A 19,772-nucleotide genomic window follows, 5' to 3' on the forward strand; every position below is an offset into this window, starting at 1 on the left:
AGTTTCTCGCTCAAAAATGTATTTGGCTCGAAACCCTACCGAGTTTCTTGATTTTTTCATAATATCCATCCGAAACTCACACATAAATTCAATATTGAAAGCCATAATAATTTATTTACTAGATGGAACAGGGGACCTTTGAGACGTGATTATCTCCTGAATTTCTGTCACTTGTGGAAACGTTCACGTTAGGTTGTGGCAGGTCATGTAACCGCATGAGAGGTAACCCTGTTGTGGTCAAGTGGCATAATCCCTGTAAATTACGGAACATATCTTTAAAATATATGCGGTTTCCTGAAATGTTCACCAGCCTCACCTGCATCGCTGCCTCTTCACCAACAAGCATGGCAAACCACGGATCTGTAACCCAACCTAGATAAGCGGATGAATGTACCTTCGCGTTATGACGAATATTTTGAAGTGCTCTAGAGCGAAGCGTAACAGGTGTCTATGTATATCATTGAAATAGAAATTAATATCAATGAAGATGATGACGTGGTGTCCAAAAATTTCTCGTGAATCCATTGGGTCCAATTTTCTCTTTAAGTTTTGAGTTCTCGTAAGCTTAATTAATTATCATTTGAGTCAATGGAACTATCTTCAACGTGAAACATGTCCTTTAAATTCTAACATATTGTAACTGTTATTAATTATTATTTTTTCAAGCAATTGAATTAATTTAGTGTCAAATTTAGGCTGTTCAATTTTAATATATAGTACATTTTACTGAGGTTTATTTTGAATTGATTGAATTTTAGTTTATGCCAAATTTGTTCCTTCATTTCTGGATTCCTGTGAACTTTAGTGATCATCATTTGAATCAATGCAATTTTTATTTGAGGCCAAATTTGTTTCTTAAATTGTAACTGGCTGGGCGTTTGTCCAGTATCGTTTTGAATTTGTGACCAAAAAGGGGATTGATCCGTTTGCAGATAAGTTAATCTGTAGTCGGATCAAATATTGTTACCTTTGGACTTAACATAATTTTTTGGGGCTCGTCCGGGATGATTAGCATATGAAAATTGGTGATGAACACTTGGTCTAAAGGCCCTGCTTCAGATTCGGAATAATGACCCGACCCATTTCGAAGCAAATCGAAGCTTCTCTGTTCCACGGAAAATTAATCCTCTGTTACGTAGTGTTACGTTTTTAGCTAACAATAAGGATATTCGCGTGTTCGTGACGGTCGCCGAGTCGGAAATCGAATTGCGGAGGTCTGTTCTCTTCAGAGTCGAAAATGGAAGTGCCGATGTCTTTTTAGAATTTCGTAGTCTCGGAGGTCTCGCTGTTGCTATGGTCCGGAATAATCGTAGTGGGGGAGAATATTTTCCCATCGAGTGTAGTCGAAACGACGGAAACCCGAATCTGCTGATGCGCAGATAGACAGGAAGTCGCGATTCCGAGTCTTCGCTAAGATACATGAATCTCCTGATGCGTGGATGGACAGGAAGTCGCGTTTCCGAGTCTTCGCTAAGATACCTGAGACGGCGGACGTAACAGTAGGCACCCTTCGTACCCTTGAATCAAGGAAAATGCCGTAGTCCAATCACCGGAAGCTAATCATGGAAATCCGAGGACAGGCACCTCCGGATCATAGATAGAAGCTGGAAATCATGACCACTACCCATGGGAAGATCCTGCCATACAGGACACTCCTGCAGCTAATTTGCACCACCCCTAGGCATGGTACCTTTTGGCACCGTAAGGACAGGGAGGTGCACCTCTATAACAGGTGTTATTTTTACAAAACCCCGACGTTCTACTGGCCCGAATTTACCCTGGAAATCCCAATACAGGCACCTCCGGATCATAGATAGAAGCTGGAAATCATGACCACCACCCCATGGGAAGACATCCTGCCATACAGGACACTCCTGCAGCTAATTTGCACCACCCCTAGGCATGGTACCTTTTGGCACCGTAAGGACAGGGAGGTGCACCTCTATAACAGGTGTTATTTTTACAAAACCCCGACGTTCTACTGGCCCGAATTTACCCTAGTCTACTGGCACCGGCTGAGGACCCGACATCATCCCTGGAGCTCTTCAAGGACGATCCTCTCCGCATCCAGACCGCCGTAGACTGCCGTCTGCATGACGGCCTTCCAGGAAGCGAAACCGAAGTTCCTTGCAGAAACAAACGAACTCATCCCCGTCCCATGCTGATCCCGTCTACCTAACGAACCGCGCCCATAATCAAGTATAGGGAAGGGAAAACGCAAAAGAAAGAAGACTCGAAACCCACTAGCGGGAAAATTTAAATATATTGTTACAGGGATTATCGTTATTAACAATTATTTATACTCTTCTACCTTAGTCCCAACGCTCCTCCGGCGCGAATTCATTAAAAAGGCCTTGAACCCCCAAGTCATATCAAGCTCGTCCTGGAACTACTCGTTCTAAAACCGAGCAATGCGCCGGCTAAAGCGCAGCATCGAATAAGTGAACTTGGCCGTCCAGCGCAGTTCCCCCTGTAAACAACAAATACGCCAAAGGATCAGGAAATGAAATAAACACACCACACAATAAGGGAATAGGGCAAGTAGTGAAAGTGGTTTAATTGAACAAATAGTATACAATCGATACATACCGAATGAGCAACTCGCGTAACACCTCCTGAACGCGCCGACCCATTAATCGAAAACGCCATCGGTTCCCCTCCAACAACACACATCCATTTTCATGTTTTCTTCCAGCCATTTTGTACAGGTTGGGACTCAGATCTCGCCTCGGCAACAATACGGGACAGAACAAATTCACGATCGTGACCACCACCGAAATCTTTCTGTCATCACTCCTCGCGGAATTCCGCTCCCCACTGTAAAAGCAAAATTGAAAAAACTAACATTCATCAGTATTTGAGCCTCCACTCACCTACTTACCTTCACACATTAGAAGTAAGTGCAATTCCGGCGGACTTAGACAAACCCGGATTCCATCCAACTAGTCTCAGTCCGAATCTCGATCAGGGCTGACGGCACTTCCTGATAAACACAATTGCGAATGCGACGCTCGACAACTCGATAATAGCAAAGGGTTGGAATGGAAATATAATGAAACGCTAACCTTAGGTGTGTCGGTGTTTCGAGGAAAATAGAACGGGTCTTGTGCCTCTGGTTTTGGTTCCGTGCTTCCTTGGTTCCTTACTTCCCCGGAACTTTTGGGGTGCTGTTGTTTCACCAGAAGATCGTTGCCGCTCAAAATTCTAAAATGAAGTGCACTCCTGGCCGAGGTCCAGATTTTCCGCGGCCTCCTGGACTAGGAGCTGGGGCAAGAGGCCCTCCTAGGTGGGGTCCACCTTGTGCTGTGTCTTCAAATTCCTGGAGCTCGGTAGGGCCTCCAGGACACTGAACCTGGTGCTGACCCGGGGTTTCGCGCCCGGAGACCCTCCGACGTCGTGTAGACTTCGGCCCCCGCGAACCCGGGCGCACCTCCAGAATGCCAGCTCTGCACCTTACTTGTGTCCTAGTGCAGAGCTCGCTTTCTCTGAATCCGATTTCATCTTAACTTTAAAATCTAAATTTTTACTGAATGCAGCAGGACGTAACAGTAAGATAATTGAAGTAATAGATGATTAAGTGAAGTCTACCGAATCGGCGAAGAGGAGCCACAAATATTAGACATCGAGGATGATGACGAGGAGGGCCCAGCTATACCACAGTTGATCTCCGCCGGTGCAGAGGACCATGAGGTTGAGTCGGAGATCCGGATCGGACGGCGATGGATATTCCGCCACTGGTTCCTGGTGGAGGAGTCCTGTTGAATAAACAAAAAGAAAGAAAAATTATATATGCATACGCATGCATGCTCGCACATACTCACACACACACACACACAACGATACACTTACGATTCACTCCTCATCGTTCACGTCGTCGATATCGAATTGTTCAGCGGGTCCACCCCATTCTAGCGGTGCCATCACTACTTTGTGATTGATCTTCTGTGGCATTGATAGAAGCATCTTTCATCCGTGCGTTTATCAAGCTCTAAGAAATCGGTAATGCAATCCTGTGTGCGTATACGCACAACAGTGAAACATTTGAAGCAGTGCACAACAATGAAACATTTGAAGCAGTGCACAACAGCGAAACATTTGAAGCAGTGCACAACAATGAAACATTTAAAGCAGTGCACAACAGTGAAACATTTGAAGCAGTGCACAACAATGAAACATTTGAAGACCAATAGACCAGAGTCAGCAAATTTTTTATCTCCCCCATATTCGCGGAAGGAGGTGCATAAACCGGAATGAAATGAAACAAGGTTGGGAAAATTAGTGGGTTACACTCTGAGTCGTCTTTTCTGGATGTTTTGGTGGTTTCACCTATGAAGAGAATTAAAGACCTCGTGTGCTTGCAATACTCATCTTCGGCACGCGGCTCGCGGACGCGTCGTACGACTAGTATTGCAAAATTACAAGTAGCGTAAAAACCACTTCATCATTGAATGTCCGTCTTGGACTGGCTGGGATTTCTATGTACGCACATAATTTCATTGCCTTCGAAACCGACTTTACCGCCTTAAAAGGATATGAAAGAGCCAGCCTATATATATCTGAGAAGTCGAATCGTTGGTTATGTAGAAAGAGCCATGAATTTATGGGGTTTCGACAATTGTACATCGATCTTTTTATCATTACTTTACCGAAATGACATATGGAACCTTTCAGTTTGTATAATTGTCAGCGTAGACTGTAAAAAATCAACCTAAATGTCAATGTCGGTAATGGGACGTGCCAAGTGATGTTTCCACTTGAGTATTCATATTAACGTTACCACCAAAAAGGGTATAGATGAATTTTAAGTTGTCGACCTCGATTAAATTTCTCAACACCTTCCATAACATCTTAAGGAGCCAAAGAAAATTCTTTGGGAGGATTTTTTGGGATTCTTTGGGAGAAAATTCTTTCTTCGTCCTTAAGGAGCCAAAGAAAATTCTTTCTTCGTCCTTAAGGAGCCAAAGAAAATTCTTTCTTCGTCCTTAAGGAGCCAAAGAAAATTCTTTGGCTCCTTAAGGACGAAAGGATAAAATAGCCAAAGAAAATTCTTTGGCTCCTTAAGAACGAAAGGATAAAGGAGCCAAAGAAAATTCTTTGACTCCTTAAGGACGAAAGGATAAAGGAGCCAAAGAAAATTCTTTGGCTCCTTAAGGACGAAAGGATAAAGGAGCCAAAGAAAATTCTTGGCTCCTTAAGGACGAAAGGATAAAGGAGCCAAAGAAAATTCTTTAAAAGCTGACGGTCGGTTTCCTTCCGTTCGATCTAGCTCTGCAAAATTGAGCTTTCCGAAACATTCCGTTCGTATCAATACGATCGTCCTGGGAATTTAAATTCCGAGCACGAAGTGACGATTCTCTCAACGACGTCGGTTTTCCAACTGTTTTCAACTGCAAGGAAATACATTTCCGGTCTCGCCGGTCGGGGAATCGTGTCCCCATTGCTCTTATTCGATCTACCTTTTGTTTTTCCGTTGACATCGAGCTCGGGGTAAAGTTTCAAAGCAGTCAATAGAGGAAAATCTTCCTGGTACATGCAGAATACTGAGGATTCCTGCGGAGAATCTGAAACGTGGTTTGAAAAATAAATTCCAAAAGAACCACCACAAATGCGACATCTTCGACACCTTTTTGATCCCTTTTTTAAATGATTTCAGTATTAGCTTTTTCTAACACTTTACATTTAACAAAATATGCGAGACACAAACCCGAAATGAGAGCATGTATTAAAATTGTAGTGGTCATTCTTTATATATATAATAATAAATATATATAATAATGAAATTCTGTTTATATATCGTTTCATTCCGACGTAGCGTTTTATTCTTATATTTATTTATTCTTGTGTTGCTATATTTTCCGTGCGATTATTTTCTCATGTATTCTTCTAAGTTCGTTTCTGTATTTGTCTCGGTCTCCTTTTATGTCATTTATAATTTATTCAATTTTATTAATTTATTTATTTGTTTAATTTTATTTGTTCAATATAGAGACCTCTTAGACTATTTCGTTTATTCTTATTTATTTGTGTCCTCGTTTCTAAAGTTCATCTCACAGGATAATATCAAATCGTTACAAAATGGACGAAAAGCCTTTGAATCTTCGGTAGGGATCCATAAGTGTCTTCATGCAATTGAATAGTTTACTTCCGATAAACCCAATGATTGAATTAGGTGAGCAGCATTGCCTTTAAGTGCCGCGGTAAGAAAATTAATTGTATGTATAACCAAGATAATAGGATCGTTATGAATTATTGGTAAGAAGACATCACGAAATTTTAGACATTGGGTGCATTCGGAGGAGAGAAGCGGTTACCGATGAGTTGGGAACATGTTGATGAACACATTGTGGAAATTGATCAGGTATAATCTGATTCCCAACTAATCTATGCATGTACATTTTTAACCCCTTCGGTCCTACTGCTAACTATAGCTGACACCCATGTAAGAGCCTTTGTATCCGGACATTGATTGCAGTCGGCATAAATAAAGGGAACGGTCAATTCTCTGGCCAGATAAAACGCACACACGCCCACGTATGCCGGACCCAAAATTGGACCAGACCATTCATCTCTGAGAAGATTCGTAACTCATCTACTCCACTTTTCCAGTCCAGTAGATAGTCCTCCAAATCCTCTGGTGGCCCACCAAAGTAGGACTTTAAGTTTTCAGAGTCAATGAGCATTATTGTTGGATCGTAGGATTTTTTTGAGAAGGATGAACAATGTGTGAAGACTCTCGCCGGCCGAGTCCGCCGCGTCTGATCTTGCAGGAAGTCTCAGGGGGCAAGAGGGGGACGCTAAAAAGCGAAATCTGTTTTCCCTGACATAAATAAAGGGAACGGTCAATTCTCCGGCCAGATAAAACGCACACACGCCCACGTATGCCGGACCCAAAATTGGACCAGACCATTCATCTCTGAGAAGATTCGTAACTCATCTACTCCACTTTTCCAGTCCAGTAGATAGTCCTCCAAATCCTCTGGTGGTCCGCCAAAGTAGGACTTCAAGTTTTCAGAGTCAATAAGCATTATTGCTGGATCGTAGGATTTTTTTGAGAAGGATGAACAACGTGTGAAGACTCTCGCCGGCCGAGTCCGCCGCTTCTGATCTTACAGGAAGTCTCAGGGGGCGAGAGAGGGACACTAGAAGTTGAAATCTGTTTTTTCGAAGTCAGTTGAGTTTCGACGGCTGATCTTCCAGGAAGTCTTAGGAGGCAAGAGGGGGATTCAAACCCTTTTCAGCTAAAACCTCCCTCAATCTTGGGTAATAAGTAACGTTTATCACTTTTGCGTCTATCGATGTTAATGTTAAGCAGAAACTCGAGAACGGTGGTAGGTGAACAGTATCGGAACCGGGAATCAGCCAAACGGTCATTCTTGGAGTTCCTAACAGCTCCGTACTTGAACATCAGAACGTTGATTTACATCCTAATATGTATAAAAGACAACGTCTGAATTGTCTGCCTATTTGCGATAATCTCGGAAATTACTCAATCAATTTTTCTATAGTTTATTAAGCAGTATTTTAAACATATTCAGGATCGACTAAATGGCCGGACTTTTTGAGAAATATGTAAAATCCTTCATGTTTAAGTATCATTGTTGGTGCAAATTCGGTAACAGAAACGGTTCATCTGGCAAACGCTGCCACACTTCCAGGACACACTCGATCATTCGCTCTTGATATGGTTTGATGGTAGCAAATTGATAACTCATCAAATTCGCTTTTCCACTCCTATAGATGAAGTCCTCCAAAACTTCTGGTGGTCCATCAAAGCAGGACTTCAGTTCCCCAGAACCAATAAGCATTATTGGTAGACACAAAAGAGTGAAAACAAGGGCTACATTCTTCGCAAACTGTCGGGTTTCCTTGAATATCTCCCACGGAAGACAATGCTTTTCGTCGAGACCCTCCTCAGCCAAAGCCTCCGTCAACTCTGTGTAGTAGATTCGGATAAAATTATCATAGTATTCATCCCTTGTGCGCCTATCGGTGTTGACATGAAGTGATAATTCAACATCGATAGCTGGTGGGGAGTAACGAAACAACTGGAAGTCGATCAAACAGCAACCCTGAGGATTTCCATCAGCTCCGTACTTGAACATCAGGTTATTCGCCCAAATGTCTCTATGACATATTACATTCCTGTATTTTGCCGAAGGGGAGAGAAGGTGTGACATTTTATAAGACCAGGTCTTGACTCGTTTCTTCAGAACGTCCACTTCGTGTGAGTTGAATTCTTTTATCCTTCCGACTTCTTCTATGATACGATTAATTCCCATAAGTGTGGCGTCCAGCATCCGTAAAGCGGAATTGTCTTTCCTGAAGATCACCTCTCCGAGTTTTTCGCCATATAGGTTCCAAATGCTTTGGCCATTTAAGTGTAGTCTTTCATCCAGAATCAAAGACCTTGAATGCAACCTGTACATATTAATTTAATAGTTTTAATATTGTTGTACATAGAAGTTTTTATACTGAGTTCTACCCGAGCTAAACAAAATCTCTTCATTCACACCTCCGCACTTAACATACACAGTACATGTTTCTGGAAGGGTGCATGTAGGTATACAGGGCGTGCACATGAATTTGTGAAGATCTTGCATATTGAGAATATGAAGGCTATCGGTCTATAGTTTCCAGGAATTGTTGCATCCTTGCCTGGATTGAGAAATGTTATAACTGCTCGTCGTCAGATAGAGGGAAACGTTTGTTTCCTCCAAATAAGATTAAACAGTTCTAGGAGATCATTTCTTGCAGCGGGAGGAAGGTTATGATGGAAAATGAATGATATGCCGTCAGGGTCATTGCTATTCCCAATATGCTTGTTTAGAGCATTTTCAAATTCAGTCTTGCTTATAACATGCTCAGTAGGCTGGTTCATGTTCTTCGTGATTCTGGTTGCTGGAATTAGATGATTGGGATTTTCTTGTGCTAGAATCTTTTTCAATTGTACAAAGATTGGATCATAATTATTGTTACCGGAATTGTATGCAAAGATCATTTCCAACAGTTCAGCAATATCTTCAGGTACGGTTTTTCGGAGACTGTTAAGATAGTTTATACCTCGAAGATGTGAGATCTTGACAATTTTGCATTTTTCTAAGGTTTCATGTCCTTTCAAGTTAAAACAAATCTTGGAAAAATACAAGATAGTTTAATAACAATACAGTAGACTCCCGTATAATGTCCGTAAAATGTTACGCGTTGTATGAAAGTGCCTTATAAGAAATTGTATTATACAACAATTTTCCTCGTATAACACATGCCAGTGAATCTGATCGTGTGCTAAGTATCTCGTTACATAATTCTTGTATTTAGTGTCCAATAACAAGGTGTGTAGTTCGTTAAATTCGTTTTTAACGCCGACAAAATTCCTACCGTTATTCAAATAAATGTTACGACACATTCCTCTGCGGACGATGAATGGTCATAGACAATTGATGAATACATCCGTGGTTAAGTCAGTCACTAACTCTCGGTACACAGTCTTGGTTACAAAACATACAAAGAGACAAATGTAGGATTTCATTGTCATTTGACAAGATATTGACTACGTGTTTGTTCATGGTGAAGAACGAACGATCCAGTGTAGTCAACACCGCATGAGTGAAATGGGCATGATGGGGTGTCTCTGCTAGCAGATAAATGTCTCATTACGTACTGTGCTCTTGCAGGTTGAATTTTGAATTAAGTGACACATTCTTGAATTATCTTTGTAATGGTATTTTTATACAATAATGGCCAGATTCCTGAGAGACGCCATTACGGATTGGCAATCTGCATGTAAAAGTCATGTTTAACCCTTTGCACTTGGCGCCATCCCATCTAGACTTATGATGTCCTCTCAGAGGGGACAACCGAGTGCAAAGGATTAATAATCAATTTTGTAAGAGAATGTCTTGATGGCAGAATTAACAGATGCCTTTGTTCAAAAGGAATCGGTGCATTGATCAAACAACCGCCCACCCTGCGAACTACCTCCGAATCTATAAATGGCGTGAGTCCTGAGATACGATTATACTTTGAGATGCATGATAGTTTGGTTAATTTACATATTTCTTCGGGGAAGTCCTGAAACGCGCTATTTTGATAAGACGGGATATTGCGTAATCTAACTCGATAGTACACATGTGCCCATAATTATGAAAGTGGTCTAAGTCAAAATTTAAAAAAAAATAAGTTTATCAGTTATTTCACGCCATATTATTTCAAATGAAATTAATTCAATGTAATTCAATGTAACGAAACAAAAAATATATGACTTAGACCACTTTCATAATTATGGGCACATATATCGCCAAACTGGCGCGCATCTAACGGTTTCCTAAACCATTTTAGTGCCAGGGGTTTCCAAAAATCCGTGTCGGATTGTGCCATGAAGCGCGATAGCGTTGCGAATTGACGATCGGGACCAAACATCGCGACACAGGTCACCACAGTACGCGAAAAGCGCGATCGCGCTGCGTGGCACTAAAACGGTTAAATTGCTCATAGATCTTAAACAATAAGCAGTAATTCGCACGAGCCTACCTAAAATAGAATGGATCGTCCTCGATCGATCCAATGCCATAGCGTAAATTTAGAATTAGATTTAGATTAACGAATAAATAATTTCTACCGCACTAACGATGCGAGCGTATCTGCTCTCGAACCGCGCGACTCTTCGCGCCGTCATAACTTCTCCGCCAAGGGTAGAGGACCGCCATAGAACCCCGTGGTAAAGGCGCTCGTCTCCCTTTTTTTGATGTTTTACAAGTCTCCTCTTTAGGGGCGTCCATCTGTCGCTCTCGACTCATATGGAAACCATCAAGTCGCAGAAGGACAATTTATTTCTTTAGCGCTTAGGCCTCGCTTTCTTAATTTCGGCACGTACTCGACGAGTGGCATTTTGTCACCATATTTCTTTAGTCCTTTCCAAGTTCCTTCTCAGAAGTACTTCTCTAGGAGTCCATCTTGCAGTGCCCACCTACACTCCTTGACTGCAATGACTTCCCTTCCTACGTTCCTTTGCCACCAATCGGCTGCATTACAAAATGCAGCCCGTTTCTTCTCTCGACCTATCCTCGGAGATCCTTCCCAAACTCCACCCTTTCAAAACTTTCTCCGAGGTCTCGATACCCTGAGATTTCCATCCCAAAATTAGAATTTGTTCATCCTCCGAAAAAGGCACTTCCTCCGGCACCGACGCGACTAGCCATTAGTTCAAACGTGAACTCTTTCGCTCGGGTCGTAACACACAACATTGTCGCACGGTTCACTGCTCCGTAAACGCCAATAAACGTTACTTATTACACGAAAATACTCGCGTGAGTTTCTGCTTAAGTTAGCGCGGGATCCGTCGCACTGTAGTGCACGGAACATAGAATATCTATAAAAAATCCCGATGTCTATATCCATCGCAACAGTGAGAACACGGCTATCATTGGGAGCCTCGGGAATTTCTTAATATTCGGATACGGGAACATGTGACCATTTATCAGAGTCCCGTGATAACCAGCCCAGTCCATTCTACCATAAATCTGAGTTGATCAATTTTGCTGGGTTGATTCCCCGGGAGATGATGTCAGCTAAACTACCAGTAGCAGAAAAGCGATGCCAGTTGTCATTTGTGTGTTCTTGAATCTCTGATGTCCAGTTGGCAACGAAGGTCTTCCATCGACTTGGTGAAGCTTTGATCCATGTTGAAGTGATAGTTGAGTCAAACCAAAAGTCCTGTTGATCGATGTGGATTTCTAAGGCTAGTGGGACCTTGTCGTACCATTATGCTAAGAGCAGTGCGCCACAGTGCTCCAGCCTAGGAAGGGAGACGGTTTCTACCGGAACAACCCGCGACTTTGTGCACAGAAGTTGAACACAAGTGCCTTGATTGTCTAGCGAACGAAGATAGATGCATGCGGAGCAAGCGCATTCAGATACGTCGCAGAAACCATGAAGTTCTACAAGCGGTACGTTTCGACATAATGCATATCTCCGAATAACTATTTTATTCAGCCAAGATAAGCTGCGATAAAAATCCATGCACTAGGAATGAAGCTCTTGTTCAAAACTACGTCCTGCGTATGCCTCTCTCTTCCATCCCTTATTTGTTTAAAGAGCGCTAAGCTGACCCTTGACCGCGCGTCGTTCGGTTATTTCCTGATCGGCAACGAGGCTTGGCACGGCTCAGCTCTTTTATTCCTTCACCCTGAGTTACCAGTCTTTCGTGATGAGTCCTCGAATGCGTTTCGTTGATGCGAGCATGCGAGCAAGGAACTTCAACTGAAACCGGCAGGGTGTGGTGACGTCGGCGTCTTGCGTGTGGCTACGGAGCTTTGTGCTGCCAAATCCTCGAAAAGGATTGGGTGATTCTGGCAGATTTCTTTTCCCGCTTCGGGTCGAGATTGCTTTCACTTTGCAAGCATCATTGAGTTTATCTTCGCTTATAAGACACCTCCTTAACTCACACCACCCCATTAATAGATAACCCAGACGTTGTTTTTGAAGAGCCGTCGAATACAACTGGAGTTTGTGTACTCTTCACAACAAGGTGATGTCGGAGGTAACACGCTGGATTACCAGCTGCGGAATGCTTACGGAATCGAACGGCAATGGAAAAAAGGTCATCGTGCACTGTGGGCCCTATCCGTTATACATCAATAATAGATAACCCAAACGTTGTTTTTGTAGAGCCGTCGAATTCAACTGGAGTTTTTGTACTCTTCACAACGGGGTGATGTGGGCGTTAATACTCTGGACCACCAGCTGTTATTCCAGAATCTCTGTCACGTGGTCAAGTGCTTTGTATTCCTGCATAAAATTAACGTAGGCCCGTTTCAATTTAGGAGTCTTAGTTCACCTTCTTTCCATGGAAAGAAAGCACTTGTACGCAGCTTCCCGTAAGTCCCCAAGCTCTCTATGTTGATTAGTGAAGGGACTGTGTACCACGAACCGTCCATCTACATCCCGTGATATGGCATTAGTAAAATGCGTCTCACAAATGTCGATGTAGGTGGAATTGTAACGTGGACAGTCTGAATGGACATGCTTGATCTTCCAAGATGATGATATGTCTTTATGCAAGTATGATTGACGATGGCATAATACGTTGCTTTTCGAATCCGTGACTTGGGCAGTACGAGCATTGGGCCAGCGATAATTCACCTAAGCCGGGATTTTTTGGAGCAATAGTTGATCTGGTCTCACACGAATTTGTCCGACACATAACAAATTCCGAAATAATTTTGCGCCTATTAAAAGGTCAATCTGGCCACGCTTATCAAAATGGGGGTTCGCTAATTCGATACCAGGTTAAATCTGGAACAGTGTTCGATCGAGAGGGAGTCCATTCATGTAGTCCGTCATTTTCGGCATCAGTAAACACGTCACAATCGCGGAAAATCCACTCGTTCTGGAATGAAGCTTAATTTGAGTTCGCGCCTGAATATTGTGATTTGTTTGATTCTCGACACGATCGTATTTGCCCTTGAAATCGGTAATTGTAATTTTGCACATAGCTCCACAACCATAAAGTATGGCTTATGACTGAGGCCCGGAATCTAACAATGTTCTACATTTATGCTTATATCCTGCGCTATCCTCTATATATACTACCGCTGTTGACAATAATATACTGCGACGGCGACTCTACGTCTGCAGCTCCGGACCGCAAAACCAACTTGGCCCCTTTTGTCTGAAATTGGATAGTAGAATCGCTTCCCCGATCCTCCAAGTCCACCAGTCGGGTATCACCGCCCGACTCAGTCCATTCCCGATTATCCTGTCCAACCAGCGGACTCCCTGGTCGTCGGAAAGAGGGTGTCTTCTGGCCACTAAGGACTCTAGGAAAGACCAAGGAAAGTACGAGAAAAGACCTTCGTCGTATTAACTAAATGTAAATTGTAATGAAATACAATAACCATCGAAATCGCGACCCAAATTACAAAGGCGAGATCGAAGCAGGCTCGCGTACCTCTCTAGCTCAGGAACCCTCAAACTCTCCACGAGGCGGCGCGAGTATTGTAACTGGAAGGCCCCTGTAACGGTTGGAGATGTCCCTGAGAGAGGGACTTCTAAAAAACTAGGAGATAAACCAATAAGAATAAACGGGGAAGTCTAAAAGGTCTCTATATTAATCAAACAAGAATAGACAATTAAATAAATAAATAAATTAAGTAAAAAATTGAGCAAATTATAAATGGAATAAAAAGGAGACCGAGACCATTACAAAAACGAACTTAAAAGAATAAATAACTAAATAATAGCGCTAACGGAAAAGATAACGATACAAGAACAACTAATTTAAAAATAAAACGCTACGCAGGAATAAAAAGATAAATAAACAGAAAGGCGAATTACAAAGACAAATATGACGAGAACGAGACGCATCAACTAAATAACAGTGTTAGAGAGAGAGAGGCTTATCTTTCTGGAGTTGTATAAGGGATCGTCGTCGTGCGGCAGTAGAAGGGATTGCCTTTTTAGCAATCCGACGATATTATTGCAATTAATATTACTTCGTCACGCTTTGCAGGAGGAACGTTATAATGTGTGGCCAGATCGTGCGTCTACGATCGGAATAGAGTTCCTCCAATTTCTGGCAACGGCCTTGGACAACGGCAGCCGACTTCTATCTCCTCAGCGGAACACCTCTGAGCCTCTTGGTTCCCTCTCTCTTCATCTCTCCCTTCTCATATATCACTTATTATCTAGATACATTAAGAATTACCACTACACCCCAAACGGCCTGAACGGACCCCGCAATACGCAACTCACCGACCCCGGAGTACTTCGGTCGCGCAGCCTCCCTGAGGCGCCCGGTCCTGGTCGTCTCTGCGTGTGGGCGGTGTCAAGGTGGACTCCACCACCGTCACCGCAGGCCTCCAGCGCACACATGCACAGCACTTTACTGACGTACCGCAAACTCAACCCGTCACTACTCACGAGACTGAAATAAGTCTTTCCCAACGGTTTTCGAAATTCTACTCAGCGGATGACTGCGAACCGAAACTCGACGCAGACTAAGGAGTCTGATTGCGACAACACCTCGCCGAGGAGCTCGTGACCCCTCCTTTACCACATCCGCTTCCTTCTGGGCCTCACGGAGTCACGGAGTCTCCCGGAAGTCCAGTAGAGGGACCTCGGTTCGTTTTCGAAGTAGTAGCTCCTCGCGAGGTCCCCTTAGCGACCACGGGTCTTGCTCCAGCCGTTCAACGGAGCCCCGGCGCCAGGGTGGGACTCCCATCCGCCCTGGTCCCACGGTGTCACCGGTGTTCCGGGTCTTCCATCCACGAACACTAACCTTGTGGAGGCACCGCGGTCGACCCGGTCGATTCCGCAACGTCCTTAAGGGTCCGGAAGGGTACGCGTTTCCCAATGTGGTGGTCCAAAGGAGAGCTCCCTTCCGACCCAGTGCTTCAGCCACATGGAGGCACCTGCCTCGAGTTCTTTAAAACCGCGATTTTGCGGCCTACCTTGTACCTCGGAGGTCTTCACCCCGGAAAGGGCATCGTTTTGGAACGTGGAGGAGGCTCCACGATCCGCCACGTTACAATATGTTATGCGTTATCACGACTAGCATGCGCAATTATTCTAACAGTTTGTGACGGTGATCCTAGATTCGGTTCTGATTTCCTATCTTCGAACACATCTGTTTCTAGATATAGAAGCATATGATGCTTCTTTATGCATTTTTATACAATGGCCTAAAGAGCAGTTTTTATTCCGATGCCCGACTCTGAGGTAATTGAAAGAATACTGACGTTCTTGAATCTCATGAATTTCAAGGCGATTTTCTAGACGAGCAATTTTCTAAGTTCTGGACAATTGTACTAAGGATGTGATCTTTTACACATTGAACACGAATTCTTAGTAGTTGTTAAGGGCGCTCACCACTCCAGCGATTTTGCAGGGCCTCACGGGGACAACGATTCCGAACGTATTTCTAAACCGATCGAGCTTAACGAGTGCTCATATCGAAGATGAAATGTTGACCTGTGTTTATATGGGAGCGATTTTCGATAAGTGGTCATTTTCATATAAAAAAGTGCAACGACATAATTTCAATGCCCTTTTACCTAGGAAGGAGGTGCTCGATCGAAAATCGCTCCCATATAAACACACGTCAACATTTTATCTTTAAAACGAGCACTCGTTGAGCTCAATCGGTTGAGAAATACGCTCAAAATCGTTGTCCCCGTGGAGCACCTTTTTCAGGATTTTCAAGTTTCTCGCGAGGAATTTGGGCATTCCTTAGCAACCGTTGCCGACTCTAGGCGGAGCGTCCAACTTGCGTGTGCGTGCGGCCGAGGGTCACACACGTTTCGGCGCCTAGTCCAGAGGCGTCTAGCCGTTGTGTGAGTCCTATACGTGCAAAATACGCACACATTTTTCGCCCGTTGCTAAACACCGCCCATTGTGCGTCGCGTCTCCCTCATCCGAGCGAGAAAGTACGTTTTGGTTACCTCCCACCGAATTCGATGCTAATGCCATCTAGCGGTGGAGGTCATCGTCCCCACTTTGGTGGTGAACGCCGTTAAGGGTGGCGTAACGTGCGGTAATTGTCTTCGACGACTTAAGTCTAAGTGTGACGTAGGTTCAATCTTTACCGAGACAAGTGGCCTGTCCGTTTCCAGTTTGACCAAAAAATTGAAATGATTTTCAAGGCAACTCATTACTGGCAACTCATGGCAACTCATTTCAAGGCAACTTAGTACTCGCGTCGAGTTTTGTACTTATGCAGTAAATAACAATCGTATCCCAAGACTCAATAGGCTCGCCCAATGATTTCGGAGCTAACAGATAATTATGGGCATCGTCAATTAATTGTCGATACGACACATAACACTTCCTCACTGGAATAGGGCTTTCGCATGATGATGCATCTCGAATCGTAAACTTTTGTATAACGATGCAACTGAAATCTCGAATCATCATACCTGGCAATAAATCATTTCCATGCAACTGCATAGTTCGCATCGGAAACACCTAATGCCCGAATCACACATGCAGTGTCACCAACCAGAGACGAATTGCGGCAGTGAATTTTGTTTAAATATTATTTAAATACTTTTCGAACTCAAGAATGTAGCTACAATGCTTCCCCACCAGTACCACCGATACTTGTCATCTCTCGATGAAATTTGTTTAAAAATAAACTTACGTAAACGATCATAAAATGAAAAGCTCATTTTAAAAATTTCCAAACAATGTGTACCAAATGAATGTCGAATATCAAATTTATAATTTTTCTTCGCAATTTCACAAAATTACAACATGATGTTATAAAACTATAAATGTACTTAGAATCTTATAATAAATATATACTAATTTACTATTAAGACATCAAATTCATAGTTTCATTGCAACTTCATGTATTAAAAGCGTATGAATTTTATGCATTTTTTTAACAGTGTATATAAAACCTTGTAAGAATACTTCATGCAAAATATTATCGGAATAAGTCTTCGTCTTCATTTATGTAATTGGTTCATATTGATGTTTTATTCACTATCAAAGACGTTCAACGATTTTCAATTATTTTCCATTTTTCCGCAACGAGCAACAACATAATAATCTAATCATTACATGGTAAAAGTAAAAGCGTCATAAATTGGAGATCTATAAATTAAATGCCCCTAGGAATAAAAATTCATAAATAAAAAGTGTCAACCAGTCCATCAAGTCGCGAATATAATCCTGATTTACTTGTAATGAAATGAAGGAAGTAATTACAGTTGCTGCATTATCCCTAGTAGCACAAAATATTTGTCCTATATTTTCTATATATTTAAAGAATATTATATATTTTGTAAATATTTACCAGACATTTAAAATATTTGCCGAACGTTTACTTTAGAATATTATCTCTATAATATTTATATAATATTACCTCCTTGTGTTATCATAATATTTTTCTACCAGATATACAAAACATTTCGTTTCATTTTAATACAAATAGTTTTTAAATATTATCTGTCGAATACATTATAAACGTTTTAAAAATATTTAAAATCAAAATCACACGTTTTGCTCCTATAATGAAATAGCGGAACGAAAATATTAGAAAAATTTCTCGTGTTTTTTCATACCAAATGAAGTGTCCAATAATAGTCGTGAAGTAAAAAATGTATTTTTATTATGTTAATAGGTTAAAAAATATTTCTCGATATGTTTATAAATTATTGAAACTAAATATGTCATTGAGATTTTCAAGAAATATTTTAAATATCTTCGAAATGAAATCGACCAGAAATCTTAAAAAAATCTGTCGCTTGAGATATTTAGCAAAGATTACAAAGAAATATTTAGAAATTATTCTATGCTACTAGGGATGAAGGGTCAAGAACGCCGGATACGTCAGCAATTATTAATCTTATCAAATGCTTCTTATAATATGGAAAAATAGCACAACGTTCAATTCAGCTTACTTCCTTAACTATCTGAGGAACTTTTTACATTTTCAAGATCATCATAAAAGTATCTAAAATTTATCCACCAATTTCAGATTCGCCCAATATGAAAATAAAATGAATAGCTATATATTACGTATATTATTAGTAATAATGATCACTAATATATCACAAGGTGGACACGATCAATTAAAAGAAAACGCGTTACATGTATACCTGCATACAGAACACATTTCGTCGCGAGTACAATTTTCTACGTGAAAAGAAACTGAAGTTCCCAAAGGAACTGTTCATAATTTCAACGCTTAATTTATGCAATGTTATGAACTCCGCAGAGAAACCAACGTATCGAAATGAAATAAATAGAAATGGCAATTACCTGGCGATTGCTTTGAGCATAAGTGCGGTGTGTTGGAAATCCAAGGGCTTGTATTTATCCGGCATGACATATCCCAGGACCGTGATATCTTCCATAACAATAATTCGGTCTTTCTTGCAAAAATAACAATCCACATACCACTTCCCCCCCGAGCCCACTCCCATGTGAGGGATTAATTCGTCGTACACATTGATCTCCTTATTGAAGCCATCACAACGCTCCAAGAAGGTGCCCAAGGTACTTTCAGGAGGCGGAGGGGTCTTAGCGAAGAACCTGAGTTCCTCGACATTTGCATTGTCTTCCACCGAAACCATAGCAGTTACATTGAAATAAGCACCCAGGAACCCATATCCCTTGTTGAACGATGAAACGTTCCAACTTAGCAGCCGAAAACGCTGATTACCTAACTTTCGTGACACAACAATCCTAATATCTTCTTCGGTTAAAATCGTTGGTGTGTTGTGTCGTGCCACCCGGTTGTAGTTAACGTCCTCGTTTAATGTTGTCATTTTGCAATTAGATGTATTATAGCTCCACCCAGAATCTCCGTCCAGTAAGGATCGGTATTTTCGGGGTACCTCGCTGATTCAGTGACGGCAAAGTCGGCTCGTTGTTCTTGAAAGCTTGAACACTAACCACTCACTGGAACTGTTGAATCCATCAATGGATTTCGTTATTAAGTTGACGAATAGAAATGCTTCTGTCTTATGGAAGAATCGGACCTCAACTTGAACTGGAAGCGCAATAATAGATCATAATTCAAGGCAACAGCACTGATAGCGACTCGCTGATCATTTTTGACCTGAATAATTACACGACGATATGCGATAATGAATAAGGAATACGAGGTGACCTCTCTGAACTTCCGAGATCGAGATCTGCGTGTATAAGATAAATGCAGGGGGGATTAATTCATCGTACACATTGATCTCCTTATTGAAGCCATCACAACGCTCCAAGAAGGTGCCCAAGGTACTTTCAGGAGGCGGAGGGGTCTTAGCGAAGAACCT

General features: G+C 42.1%; 1 protein-coding gene and 1 long non-coding RNA gene across 2 annotated transcripts; both read right to left on the bottom strand.

Moving 5' to 3' along the window:
• Positions 1-2,255: 2,255 nt before the first annotated feature.
• LOC105696162 lies at positions 2,256-4,687 on the bottom strand. Its single transcript, XR_002762273.1, has 5 exons — positions 3,850-4,687; positions 3,066-3,755; positions 2,882-2,983; positions 2,590-2,817; positions 2,256-2,470 (listed from the first exon to the last, which is right to left on the bottom strand). It is a non-coding gene; the product is annotated as an uncharacterized LOC105696162 (long non-coding RNA).
• A 68-nt stretch (positions 4,688-4,755) lies between these two features.
• LOC105696161 lies at positions 4,756-19,763 on the bottom strand. The gene is made up of 2 exons (XM_023433273.1): positions 18,763-19,763; positions 4,756-8,418 (listed from the first exon to the last, which is right to left on the bottom strand). Exons 1-2 carry the CDS (start codon positions 19,269-19,271, stop codon positions 7,593-7,595), a joined length of 1,335 nt encoding a protein of 444 aa, XP_023289041.1. The 5' UTR covers positions 19,272-19,763; the 3' UTR covers positions 4,756-7,592.
• Positions 19,764-19,772: the final 9 nt, after the last annotated feature.

This window comes from Orussus abietinus, unplaced genomic scaffold (assembly GCF_000612105.2).
Source record: "Orussus abietinus isolate OABI.00-Male unplaced genomic scaffold, Oabi_2.0 scaffold541, whole genome shotgun sequence".
Lineage (NCBI taxonomy): Eukaryota > Metazoa > Arthropoda > Insecta > Hymenoptera > Orussidae > Orussus > Orussus abietinus.

Bases quoted from the DNA above. Each gene is read 5' to 3' on its own strand.
- LOC105696161 (XM_023433273.1), bottom strand. From the start codon at position 19,271: ATGACAACATTAAACGAGGACGTTAACTACAACCGGGTGGCACGACAC. The intron at 8,419-18,762 runs GTAATTGCCATT...TAATATGTACAG, and splicing joins ATGCTCAAAGCAATCGCCAG to GTTGCATTCAAGGTCTTTGA.